General features: G+C 34.2%; 1 protein-coding gene across 1 annotated transcript in view; it reads left to right on the top strand.

The window, feature by feature from the left end:
• Nucleotides 1-14,137, top strand: part of LOC142982202 (uncharacterized) — a 67,495-nt gene that overhangs the window by 37,136 nt on the left and 16,222 nt on the right. The window contains exons 2-3 of the mRNA XM_076128596.1: nucleotides 8,564-8,814; nucleotides 10,595-10,809. Of these exons, the coding sequence (XP_075984711.1) occupies nucleotides 8,597-8,814; nucleotides 10,595-10,809 (433 nt within the window). The 5' untranslated portion in view covers nucleotides 8,564-8,596. The remainder of the gene's footprint in view (nucleotides 1-8,563; nucleotides 8,815-10,594; nucleotides 10,810-14,137) is intronic.

Genomic DNA, 14,137 nt, shown 5'->3' with positions numbered 1-14,137 from the left:
GCACTTGCATGCACTAGTTGCCATCAAAAAACTTTCACATCATTTTAACAATCAGCTGCATAAGCTACCACTGGACCGAAAAAAGGAGCAACTAGAAACAATTTTCTTTTAAAATTACTGACCTTTTAAGAGATTATTTTTATATGAGTTTAAACGGGATTGAATAGATAAACTACCGCTAAATGTATCTCAGAAACTGGGGGTAAGACAATATGTAATGCAGTAACTACAGATAACAATGGTCATATCAGTAGAACGCATCAGCGAACAATGCGAGCCCACTTAGTTCTATTAATACCACACAATCCCTATTGTCTTGCGAACTGATTGTAATGGACGGTCAATAGTTGCCGATAGGACCAACTGTTAGATGTATTAGTAGACAGTATGCTCGTTATAGAAAGGTTTTAGAATTCTTGTAGGCTGCTGCCTATGAGGTCTCGGGTTAGATCGTGGAACAGGCCAAAGTGCTATTGGTCTAAAGGAATAATTTCAACGTTAGCCCAGAGTTTGGTAACGTGTTCGGTATATGACAATAGACTCGCCCCCTATTACATTGGATTACCCCATCGTGTATAACCTCTAAATATTGATTATCATGTTTTCAGGACACTACAACCCTGGTATACTTTATGACTCCCACACAGAATATTTTATTTCAAATCTAGGGCACGAGCCTAAGTTTTCAAAACTACGTAAACAAACGGAGCTAAGGAACACAATTAATTTATTACAAATATATTTTATTTTACTTAATATAATTTTCCAAAATATCAAGATAAATAAATAAATAAATTTAACCCATTAATGTCTCACTGCTGGGCAAGGGTCAGGACCTAAAGCATCATACTTTTATTTATTTACTAATTAATTTCATATTTTTCCGAATTCCGTCGTCAGATCTAAATGTCGCTACAACTTTCTGATTTTCTTAAGCCTTAATCGGCTAATTCAATCAGACAACCACGAGCAGTAAGTGGATTATAAAAGCTCTCTAATCAAAGGGGGAGATTAGAGAAAAAGCCATGGTTGCCAAGTTTCCCGCGGATTAACCCAGGGGACAATGGGATCAAATTTTCTTAACAAAAGCCAAAAAGTATTAGATAATTTTAAGGCGTTACGGATCTGTTTCATTTTTCTTATGCATGTATTTTAAATGAAACTTCTACTTTATATAAATTCAGACTCTCTATTTGTATGTTATTAAACATAACTTATACATTGAATAATACTTTGAAGCTCATCCGTTTTAAGATTAATATTTATTTGTAATCAAAATAATGAAAAGCAAACCCAAAAGTAATTTACTGAATACACATCTCCAATAGTTTCTACCATTCGTGGCGTGTAAGTAAAGATAAACCAGCAATGTTTGTCACAACGCCTGATACTAGTTTAAAGGCAAATAACAGACTAGAAGACGTTAGCTAAACAATCATATTACATAACATATAAATACATTTGTTCTGTTTTATTTAACTCCATCTTTACTTTAATCTAGTAAATATGCATAAAGATAATTTAATTGCCCAGTATCACCTTTTAACACACATACACATGTACATAATATCACAATACCTCTTTTTTATTAGTTTAAAACAATAGCACGTTATGTCTCCCAGCATTACCACTTACTTTTGGTACTTACGTAATTATCATACCATTTAAAGTGCCGGTAAAATAACCAAACAAATATCTATCTAATTTATGCCACGGACAAAACATACATGCCCCACGGCAAAAGATAGAAAAAAACATCCAAATATTTACAATTCCTTTGACTCAAAGAGCAGCAACACGTCATATTGACCTAGAATTTACTTCTATTGGAATACAGTTTGTTTATTTGTACGGCACAGTTTTTTAAAGCAAACATAAGTTATTCTTTGTAAACTGCGGCACGGTGGCCGATCCAAAACGTGTCGTTGTCGACAGGACAATAAGCTTTAATGTTGAATGAGTTGTCAGGTCAACCGGTGACCTACTTGCTCAGCATATTATTATTTCATTCGCTCCGTGACACTTCGTATTATCTTGATCTAATGACAGAGATAGCTTAAACCTAGATATGGAGTTAAAGGCGGATTTCCAACATAGATAAACTTAAGATTACAAGTTCGCGTCTTGAACTCAATATTACAGTCGGCGTAGAACGAAATGTAACGCTAAAACAAATATTCTTTCTCACCTGCAACCTCAAATTCAACGAACCGCGCAGTTTTCTGTTTTAAACTTTTAAAGTCTAAACGTATAAATTTTATGCATTCGGGTAACAACAGTTCACCCTTCTTTCATTAAAACTAATAGATTTATGATCAATAGAATGTCTTTTTTTAACAATCAGAATTCACACTCACTTAACTGACTCAAAACAAGATGTACGTTATAAAAGCACTTCCACCAAATGCTTTTGCAGTCTCCAAGGTGTATACAGCGACTTTTTGTGGCTTCCCCACTTAGCTTCAGTCGTTTGAGATTGATGTACGAGAGCGGTACGAAGATTAACACATTACGAGCACATTTTAAAAATATCCCGCCTCGTAATCTGACATGATAAAGTGATCAGCGAAATTGCTTACTGCAGCTTTCTTATAAATCCGCTGTATATTCCAAAGTATTCTTATACCAAAAAGTATTGAGCAATAAAAATGTCTTCTTGGGTTTTATAGGTCAAATAAGAATTCCGATATTACGAAATATTTTTAAAATTGAAAAATATTTTAAAAGCAAAGCACTGCAGCTAGTAAAATATTAAAATAATAAGTTACATAACTTAACTTTAATATTATGTCTGAACTTTATAAGATGAGGTGATTCAAGTTTTTAAGAAAATAAGTTTTATGTTGTCATCACGACGACGTGACGATAGCTAGGTATGAACAGTAAATCCCCTCAAATTTTGAGGAGAACCTTCAGAGGACACATCTTTCTATCGCCTGATAAATTCATTTACTTTTTTATCTTGGATTTTTATAGATTTACATGCAATTTGCAACAAAAACGTCACATTGAACTTGAGCAAAACTATCCGACGAAAGGTCGAGCCTAAACGCAGTACAAAACTGACTCAGCCTTAACTAAAGCTTAAATTTAATCACCAACACGACCAGTTAATCCTACGACACAGTGTCGTCAGTATGCCACTGTTATGACGTACATAATCTATGCAAGGTGGGCTTGTAAGTACTCTAGACCTTATTGATCGCCGTCCTTAAGGCATTACGCACTTAACACATACTCGAGTGGTTCACACTGTTGAGCTTCGTATATTGTTATGTGCTCGTTACTTTGCGTACTAGCATCGTCGAATAACCAAAATTGATATGTTAGTGTAGACGATTATCTTAGTATTTATGGAGCGTGGTAATTTGAGGGGATGTATAAAGACAACTCACACACTAACGGCCAGTTTCTTCATTGAAAGTAACAGCCGCTTAGGGCTAAAGTAAAAATGACAGTCAAATTAGTTTCTTCACGAATTTACTGATGGTTTTATAAAGAAATAGTTTTGCGTTAACAATACAAATGTCCAATAAAAGTCAATTGCTTAAACAATTACTTACCTATATATGTATAAAGAAATTGGCTGTTTGAAGTAATCAAGCTCTCCTTTATAAACAACGAATAAGTAGACACGAATCAACTATTAGTGGATCACTTAATTTTTTTTTTCAAATTGGAATCGAACCCGCACTTTGCTGCGGCGTGGTTGCTACGAAACCACGAACGTTATCAAACTAAAGTCAATTACGTTGAAAATGTAACAAAAAATGGTGTTATTTTATATTGGTCACAAAAATGCCGGTCATAAAATACAGTAAAAATTACATATTCCATTTTTTATAAAGTTGCGCCATGATATTAAAGTCTACACAAATAACACATCAAAAAACGGTTCAATTTAAACCTGCTAAAACTCACAAACTATTGAAAATTAGAATATCATACATAGCCGGCTCTCATCTAAATTAAACCTTTTACAACGGTCCAGAGATTATGACACAAAGAGCACTACACAGGTCGCATATCATAAAATTCTAGTCCGTTCTGTCCTCTCTATTATTTCAAAGCTACGTGTATAGAATACCCAGTTTAATTAGAATTTCGTACAGTGCAATAAAGATTATGATAATATTAATCTTGTACGTTTATTCGTGTGAATTCAATGTTTTGTATGCCAATCAGATAACGAGAAATGCTCTGTGTGCTATGTAGATGTTCTGCCAATATTGGATATTGGTAATTTCGGCTTTTGTTGTATGTTCTGGTTTATACTAATTGAAGAGCCGTATTTGAGTATTGAAAAAAATTTGATGTGGTTTGGCAATTAAATTAAAAAAAATACATATATATTGGTTGACAAATCTCTTTTACCAAAGAATGTATAAACAGGCAGATGTCTAGACATCAATATTCAATCAAGGACAATAAATATTGTAATAATATTAAATAATCAATAAACGAATAATTAGGTAAGTGTAAGATAATTGGTTTTCTTCAAATATAGTTTATATTTCACCTTAGAAACAGACTTGTTTTATATTCCAAGCAAAAAGTACTACAATTTATACAATTTCAAGACTACCTTCAAAAAATTACTGTGAATAAAAAATGTTTTATATTTACGATTCTCGTTAATTATAACAAAAACTTAACATAACTTTGACGAGCGTACTAAATTAAATATTCAAGCATTTTACAGCTCATAAAAACGGTAATTCGCAGGCTATATTAAAGTTGTATACTGAAAATATAACAAAGTGTAATATTATAACTAATTGGACCGTCTTGTAAAGTACTGACGTAGATATACATTTTATACAGTTGTCTGAGAAATTTCAAATTTGTATATTTTGAACTATTCAACCGAAAAACAGTTTGAATATAAGCTACGCATAATAAAATACGTATATCACCAATCTTTATACAATTTTTTTAAAAGTAACGTCTGGAAATAAATAACTAGCATTTTTCTTTCACGTACCATTCTACAAGGTTAATTTTTCAATCCATACTCGGCATATATATAATATTATGAATGCCAAAGTCTGTTTGTCTATATTTTACGAACTGTTAAAATGAACAGTTAAAGATCCTAATTTAAAGCAGCAAAGCCGCACGAGTCAGTTAGAACCAAACAAAGTTTCAACACCTCGAACTCTTCAAATAATCATGGCAAAAAAATTCATTCATTCGGTAAAATTGTTTTTGAGCTTTCTATACTAATGGTTGATAAATTGCCAATATTCAATACCCCTCTTATCATAAGAAAGTACATCAATGAAATAAGTCTATTAAAAAGTAACTTGTAAAGTAAGAGTTTCTATAACAGTTGAAACTCGATATTTCAACAATGAGATACGAAGTTTCGGTATCGAACGAAATGTCCAAAGTTTTAGTATCAAACAGTCAACTGTACTTTGTTCGAAAATTATCCTTAAGTGCGTAAACGTACCCTAACAAAAGGGACAACATTGTTTTACTCAACTGCGGCGAAAAGAAAGATTTATTTCGCTTAAATAATATCTCACCCTTAACGCCATAAAGTGTCCTCTGATGAATAATTGATGTCTGCGCCGCTAAATTAGATAGTCTCTATCCATAATTTAGTTGTAACACGTGTGTATTACTGTAGAAAATTTAATATTTTAGCCTATGTTTTATTTTACTAAAATATAAGTAATGAAATGCTATTATAATTTACATTGTCTATGTGAGAAAATTATAAAATCAAAACAGGACATGTTTAGCTTCTCAAAATCTCAAACCCTGTGTGATCAAGTCTAATATGTCACGACCAGATGACCAGGTGCTCTAGATAGACTACCTCAATGACCAGGTAGTCCATCTAAAGCACCCGATCGAAAAACACCTAGTCTAGTCGACGACGAGAACTTTTCAAATATAGGTGAGTAAGGCTAGGTGCTATTCGAACAGGTGCTCTAGATAGACTACCTCTAAATGACCACTTGAAACAGAAATCATAAGTACTTTCTATTTAAAATAATATAAGTTTTAGTTGAACTGGGAACTATAATACAGCTGAATAATGTCTTAGTAAATACTTGAAAGGAGCATTTCACTTGAGTATCAATATCCTAAGTGTCGGCTCTTGAAGTAACGAACTTTGACAAAGTCAGTTTAACTTGCCCGAGGGATACAATCAGCCTAAACACTGAATGCTGATCGGTCGATACTTATACATACTCAGTTTTGCTCCTTTGATCCTTACTAAAATACAAATAAGATGTATTTTTGTGTAAACAATATTCTGGTAAGTAAGCAACTGTTTTGCGATAGTTTCAAAAGAATCGTCAGAGCGTATTTTATTTATATTTAAAGTAGCCTTAAGTGAATAACATTATTCCTTCTAACTTATTTAAATAGAAACTATATTCTAGCAGCTTCTACTTATGCTTACGTTTTATTGATACATGTTTGTTTATCACTGAAACAAAGTTCAGTCTAAAGTGGTCCACAAAGTCAAAAACTTAGTCATTACTTAATGTACTATGAATCACAAATCTCAACCACTAGTCTCACACCTATATATTCTGTTACACGGGCATCAGCTGTCTAATTTTCTCGATGGGACATCAAAATCAAATAAGGAAAATGGATCCCGCTGGTCGTCACTCATGTTTCCTTTTTGCTTCCAGCTTTCACGAATTCTGGCACTTACTTATGTATCACAATCTATAAAGTACCCAATATACTTTTGAAGATTTTTAACATCACTTCTTTTATTAAAGTATACGTGTCGTGTCTAATAACTATAGTATTTTGTACAAAAGTACTGCGAAGATCAATAAAAAATGCCATACCCAAGAAATCAGTTCTGAACCTAAACATATTAAACTTTCACATACAAACAGAATATATTATTCCTCAAAGCAATTCGGCTGTCTCCCTAAAGTGCCCCAAAACTTATCCAATTACATAATCCAAGCACAGATGCAGCGTAACATCCCACAGCACATCTCAGATCTGGGTCACAATAGCAGTATTTTTATACTGCCTAAATAAATCTGACCCTACATACGTTCTATAAAAAGTACTGAAGTCCCTTAATCCCACCTGGACCGGTCGGCCGTCCACCACTGACACAACGTCATCTATCAATAATTCAACACGCAATCTTGGCGGCCGATATTATTTTAATAAAAGTGCCTGACATAAAACAGACACGTACTTTGTTATTCTTATTGGACACACTTGTGTTCTGTTGCGGATTAATGTTGTTTGTTAACAAGATTTTGCCGATAACAGGTATAAATACTTACGATCTTTACATCTCCATATAAACTTTTAAAATATCTGTGCTTTTAGCTGCAGCCACGTCACGCTACGTTTTTTAGTTTTAAATTTTGAAGTCGTTACAACTAGACTATTACACCTGTCTTGAAACGCCATTAAATTAAAATAAACTGTAACTTACTGATGATAGTTACTTATCACATTTTGGTTTTAAAAAAGCAACGAGTCACTAGGATCTAATTAAGGTTTATCAGCACATTCTGATGACAGCAAGTAATATAAATGACGTCAGATAAGTACAGCTGGATTTATTCATCAACATAGATAAAGATTTGCTCACCGATTATCTAGACATATTCCCAAGATAGTCGTTATCGCTTGATTGATATGACTGTCATCAATTTAGTTAAACTATCTGACATATTAAGCTCCTTCATTAAGTCAATTTTACATTCCTTAATTTCAATCTAAAGTGCCCCCCACCTGTTATACAAAAATGTATTGATTGTCTTCATAATCATACTTTAAATCCACTGATAAACAGACCTACCATACAATATTAAGCATTGTGATACAAATTCTTGTAAAATCAAATAGCAAAATATGGTTTAGCGCCAATATTTACTGGCTCATTATTCCCCAGGTATAAATAATACCCTGTACTTTAATTATAACTCCTAAAGGTAAGCTAATATTTAAATACGTTTAATTAACCTTTTACCCGGAACAAATAAAGTATAAAACGGAAGATTTATCATGTTGCCGCAGTTTTAAATCTTCAAATACGCAAATCATCAATTTTGAAATCACAATGAAAACAACAGTAGCGCTTTTGTAAACATTTCGTATCTCTCGCTTACCGTCAGCAGTTGTAAATCAAAGAGGCTGACAAATCCGATCCTGCGTCGGTTTTGGCCAGAAATCTGTCTGTCACGATAAGGCACTACCGCTAGCCTATCAAAACGGGTGCAGTTCAAACTGCCACGACGAATAATTTAAGGTTCTCTCTCTGACACTGTCATTCCGACACCCTACGAGAGTTTTCCTGACAATGCCTATAGGCAAATATAAATCATCTCATCGTGCTCATCATGAGCACTAAACAAATACGATCGAAAAGTTTTATTGGCAATTTCCTCGTTTTCTGGAGGTTTGTAAACCAACCGATTCTTCTGCTAAAGTTTTGTTTGTTACGCGTAATCTTTGACGCGAGTGGAAAAAGTCATTAATTTTGTTGGAAGTGCCAATTTCTTGTTGTAATTCATATGGAGTAACACAAAACTATAATAGATTTTCTCGTTTCCAGCAAGCCAATGACGATGACCGCCCATCCATCAGTATGGAGGTGAAGAAACATGATAAACCTGGCAGTTTGTCGCCAGTGAAGTCAGCGTTAAAGCGAGATAGTGGTGACGACCTCAAAGCCTCTCGCTCTAGTAGCAAGTCCGAGAAAGAGCTGAGATTACCGCCTGAAAAATCACCCTGTGATGATGGTGGGCTGAGGAGAGAAAGACGGCTGTCCAGAGCTAGTGAGAGCTCTAAAGATACATTTGAAAGGTATGACCTATTGCTTAATATTAGGTATACAGAATAGTGACATTTTTCTAAATCCTTTGGTCGTAATAACCCTAGACCTTTTGTAAGTAAGGAGTTCCCACATGTATGTCACACATATCGGCGGCAATGTACGACGTGTAACGTAAGTTATCGTTGCTGATGTAAATTGGATCAGCGTATCAATCAATCAGCTAGGTTAACCAATGTTATTGAAGTTAGAAGCCAAAATGTACCGCGGAAATTGCTAAGTAGAAATTATCAACAATCAAATTAAACACTAAAGTATGGACTTATTTAAAAAAATATTCATTTTATTTTTAAACAGCATGTTCTATATGTTGTGGAGAGCAGGTACATACTATAAAAGTAAAGATATTATTAGAAAAACTCATAAAAGTCGAGTATGTCGTTACTTTTTATATCTCTATTGGCATTTTAGGGCGACAAAACGTTCGTTGTGCTTTGCATAATACAGCTATCTCTCGGACGCTTATGAGAATAAAAAAATATATTTTCTTAAATATTTTCTAAATCAACCAGTGTTATAAAATGAATGTAAAATACTAACGTTAGCTGAAAGTACCACTTCATTGTTGCAGAAACTCTTCTAAAGAGCATATTAAGTTACTTCAACTTCTAGAGAAACATTATATGAACATAAAGTATTTACTTTCCCCACTATTCACGGAATCGCCAGTTGTAAGTCAGAGACTGTGATTTAGAAACTTCATAAAAGCGCTTAAATATTAGCCAATTTACCATTCAGTTACAATCATAACTCAAACAATACAATCACAAGTTTATTCAACAATTTGCTTCAGTAATCCTTTAATCAACATAATGAAGGGGTCGAAAAGCTGTTATTAAGAGGCAATGCGTAATCCATCACCGCGGTTAGATGATCGATGAGATAGCCGCATTTAGCCCGGCCCCTAATAACTCAGCCAATGTCGTGACTAGAAATATTTTGTGACAGCAACGTAACGTAATCAACGGCATTTAGTTTCATCCTGACGCCATAGTTTCACCAGCTGCTCGTTAAACTTTATGATTTATTAGCCAGATTCTAGCTGAATTTACAACAGTTCAAAACAATGCGTTGCGTTGAGATCACACGAGAGATAACTTAACCCTGTTTCGCGGTTCCGCTGGTCCCTTCGCGCGAATTGAGATCGTCTGTCGGGTGAAGTAATGAGGGCCCGCAGACAAACAGAACTACGAGAAGCGTTTATACAGCCAGAAACATGTCCGAGTTATGATTATGTCTAGGCAGTAAAACTGTATACCTTTAAATTACCTCTTTATTTGGCTCGTTCTATGAGAATGGAGGCATCCATAAACGTTGCCGCTCGTACAATATAGTTTTTACTGTGCCCACTGAGTCGTAAATTGCAGTACAAAAACGGAACAAAATTCGGTTGCCGACTGAAACTGATCGTTCACCGATTTGTCAGTGGTGACAAATATATGTGAAAATATGCCTACTGGTGAACGTTTTTCATTGTCACTATCTGTTTACATATTCAAAAGGGTAGAATCAATACAAAACAACAGAAATAGCTGGTACAAATAAACTTGTCGAAATATTCTTGGCGCTCGATGTTTGTGTTAGGTACACATGTTATCTGAGTGGATGTATCTTAATTGTATGTGGGAATGTCCGTATCTTTTGATCAATCGTCTGCACTGGTCAGACATAGACCGGTTAGAGGACAAACAATGACAAATGACGAAAAAAAAAACGAGTACTCGAGATAGTAAACAAGTGGTTTAATTTCAGACAAGACTCGAAGTCTACTTCGTTGTCGAGTCCGAAGGTATCTCGGAAGTACTTCACGAACTGGCGCCAGGCATGTGACAAGACGAAGGACAAGACTAAGGAGCTGCTAAAGCGCTGGAGGACGTTGCCTGAGACAGAAGGAGCAGAACCACCAATGCAGGCCGCCGGGAACAGCGAGGACGACAAACATCGGGGGTGGAGTGTGCATGTTTGGAGTAAGCACAACACGTTTACATACCAAGATCACTCTTCTTTTATTTTTTTTAACTCATTACTGTCCCACTGCAAGGCAAGGGTCCACTCCCAAACGCGGGAGGAGTTAGGCTTTGAGTCTACCACGCTGGCCAAGTGCACTCAAATTTAAATATATTATTCGTGGTTAAATTACGCTATCGAGTAAAATACATCAAACTACAATGCGTGCTATTGTAAAATTACAATATGGTTGGATATAATAGTACATAAATAAATCTAATAAAATTTGATCCGAAAATAGCTTGTAAAATATTTAATAACTATCAATAACATGTTATCAAAATCCAATCTACGATACACTATATAGAAGTCTAGTCCAAATTGTTTATATTTTGTATTTATATTGAATTCAAATACAAAGTGTTTTCATTGCTCGTGACTCTCAAATCTATTCGTCTGTCAATATGACTGAATAACAAAACGTGTCACAAAATACGATATATTTCGTGATACAAGTACCTAACAACACTCATCTTTGTACCCACTACATTTATGACTAGCTGACCCGCGCAACTTCGCTTGCGTCACCTAAGAGAATGAGTCAAAATTTTCCCCGTTTATGTAACATTTTTCGTTGCTACTCCGCTCCTAATGACCGTAGCGTGATGTTATATAGCCTATAGCCTTCCTCGATAAATAGGCTATCTAACACTGAAAGAATTTTTCAAATCGGACAGTAGTTCCCGAGATTAGCGCGTTCAAACAAACAAACAAACAAACTCTTCAGCTTAATAATATTAGTATAGATAGAACAAGTATCTATTACATATGTCTAGACATACACATATTTATTCATTTATAGTCACCGCTTGTTATGTGTAGAAGCCATTTAGATAAGTGAACTCGCCCGTCAACTCATATTCTAGATTGTGGATAACGCTAACTGCTTGTAACAACATCTAGAAATATTTACTAAGTATATCATATACCTAATGTTAGATATTTTTGTGTAGCTTGTAGCGACTATATATTGTATGATTTTTTTTAGCAATACGAATATTTTGCATTTCGTTACAAAAAGATCATCAATTCTATAAACTTACATGGGAATAGGCATATTTATATCGTTATTCTTTTTAAAACGAATCTATATTACAAAAATATATATACCCAGTTGAGGAATCTGTAACTTGAATACGAAAAAAATAGATTTACCTGTTGAATCCCATACATAGAGAGAATCTTTTCAACGCGTACATAAAAATAAAGCACATCACTACAGCACTAAATTTATCTTCCCAAACGCTCATGTTATGACCAGCGCACACTTGAACCGTCGATATCCTTGTCGAGTGGGACGAGACCCTCTCATAGTTTCCCTCGCAAAATATGAAAATAATTTACGCCAACAAAACCCAGAATACAGAAGAGTTTCCGCATGAAAATTGCTGAAATATTCTCCTTTATTACGTAACTAATTCCTGAAATAAAGGACAAAACGTGTCCGCTCGGCGAGTGTCCAAAATAAAGCACAATTTAATAAGAAGTTACTTTAAAATTGTGGTGAGCGCCCTCGTAACATTTACACTAGTTTCTACTTAACTTGCTCTTCGCAGAATTATTATTGTTATGTGTGAAAATTGTACTGTTTTATCAACCGACGCAGCATGGAGGAAACCCTCAAAAACCTTAATAGCAAGAATACAACTGCTCCACCGTTAGTCGTTAAGTTTTATTAACGAAAGTCGAAAATCATAATTGTTTTAGCTGAAGCCGTAGTCCGTATAAAAGCAGAAATTAAAATTCTTATTTTACGAGTTTACTTCAACTCATGCAATAGTCTGATGATTTAAATTCTTATGACCGGAGTCTTAATAAAAATCAGACAATAAATGTTTAATCTATAGTGAAATACTTTTAATAATTAATAGCATAGCTTAAAAAGATTCTTCTAGCAAATAATATTGATTAAAAACAATTCATGGATATTCATCATTCATCAGACACAACAAAGTCACAAGCAAATAGACTACGGAAAGCGACTTAGAACTGGGATGCAAGATTAGCCAGCTCCGATATACATATTGATGGGCAATTGTGTGACGAACGGGAATATCGACTATAGCGTCTAGAGGCGTTGTATTGTGTTGCATCGCAATCAAGAACGTACATCTGCGGGAATTGGCTTTGAGGCTGAAATATCGTATAACTTAGACATATTGGCGTTAATAATGCAGTAGCTAAAGTGATCAAGTCTCTACGACGATACTGGATCTTAGGTTACAATTTTCGGGAGATACAAGATTAATTTGAACTGTAAGGCATCCTCAGTGAAATTGAGTATTTTGTATATTCAACTTGAACTGGACTTGCGCGTGCTTTGGAGAGAACGTTAAAAGCAGGTCGTTAAGCCATTTCAAAGACAGCTTGAAATACTTTGACACTAGGTTGACCACTAACAATATTATAATATTGATATCAAATAAATATAATTAATAGCATTATCCAAACGCAATTACATGTTTTCATACACGCTACCATCGCGTATCGTGTCGCGAGTGGTTTAACTTTTCCTAGTAAAATCTTGAAATTACAGTTCAATTGACGTATACCAAAGAAACTGACCAATTTTCCATATAAAAGTGGTCGATAAAGACTCGTTAAGAGTCGTAAGTTGTTCGTAATTGGCCCTCTGTTACGTAAAGACCACGAACTGTTTTAACGTTACGTTTTTAAGTCCACCATAATTCGCCCCTTGGGCACAATAAAATGTGTGTTAAGGTACTTTTGTTCAAATTGTTCTTTGAAAATAATAGAGCGACTTTTTTGAGTTATGTGTCTTGTTTATTTAAAAGTATTATAATAATATACCTATTAAAATAAAAAAAATACTTTGTTGCCTAGTCAAGAGTCAGAATAATGTTTGATTGTCTCCATAATGCAACGAAAATAATGCTATCTCTTTTTGACTACTATTTGTTCCAGTCCACATTGAACTTTAATAGTCATCGTCGTCCATTCAAAACTTGATATTATTTTAAAGAATAAAAATTTGTACCAAATTACTTACTGCTAAAAAAATAAGCAGTAGAATATTATTTTTATTACGCTGCGATAAGATCAAATGTCTTCTTAAACCCGGATATTCACTTATGTCTAACCATGTACAGAAACTGAATGCAAATGTACCTACAGATCTCTATCTTTACTTCATAAAAGTACAATAACATGAGAAATTAATAGTTGTAGGTCATTTAAAGGCAGAACTTTGAAGTTCCGTAAATTCTTTTATCGGTAACTTTATTATACGTTTTTGTATTAATTCTATCTAAAAATATGTATATTATG

Source organism: Anticarsia gemmatalis, chromosome 21 (assembly GCF_050436995.1).
Source record: "Anticarsia gemmatalis isolate Benzon Research Colony breed Stoneville strain chromosome 21, ilAntGemm2 primary, whole genome shotgun sequence".
NCBI lineage: Eukaryota > Metazoa > Arthropoda > Insecta > Lepidoptera > Erebidae > Anticarsia > Anticarsia gemmatalis.
This window is presented reverse-complemented; position numbering and strand designations above follow the sequence as displayed.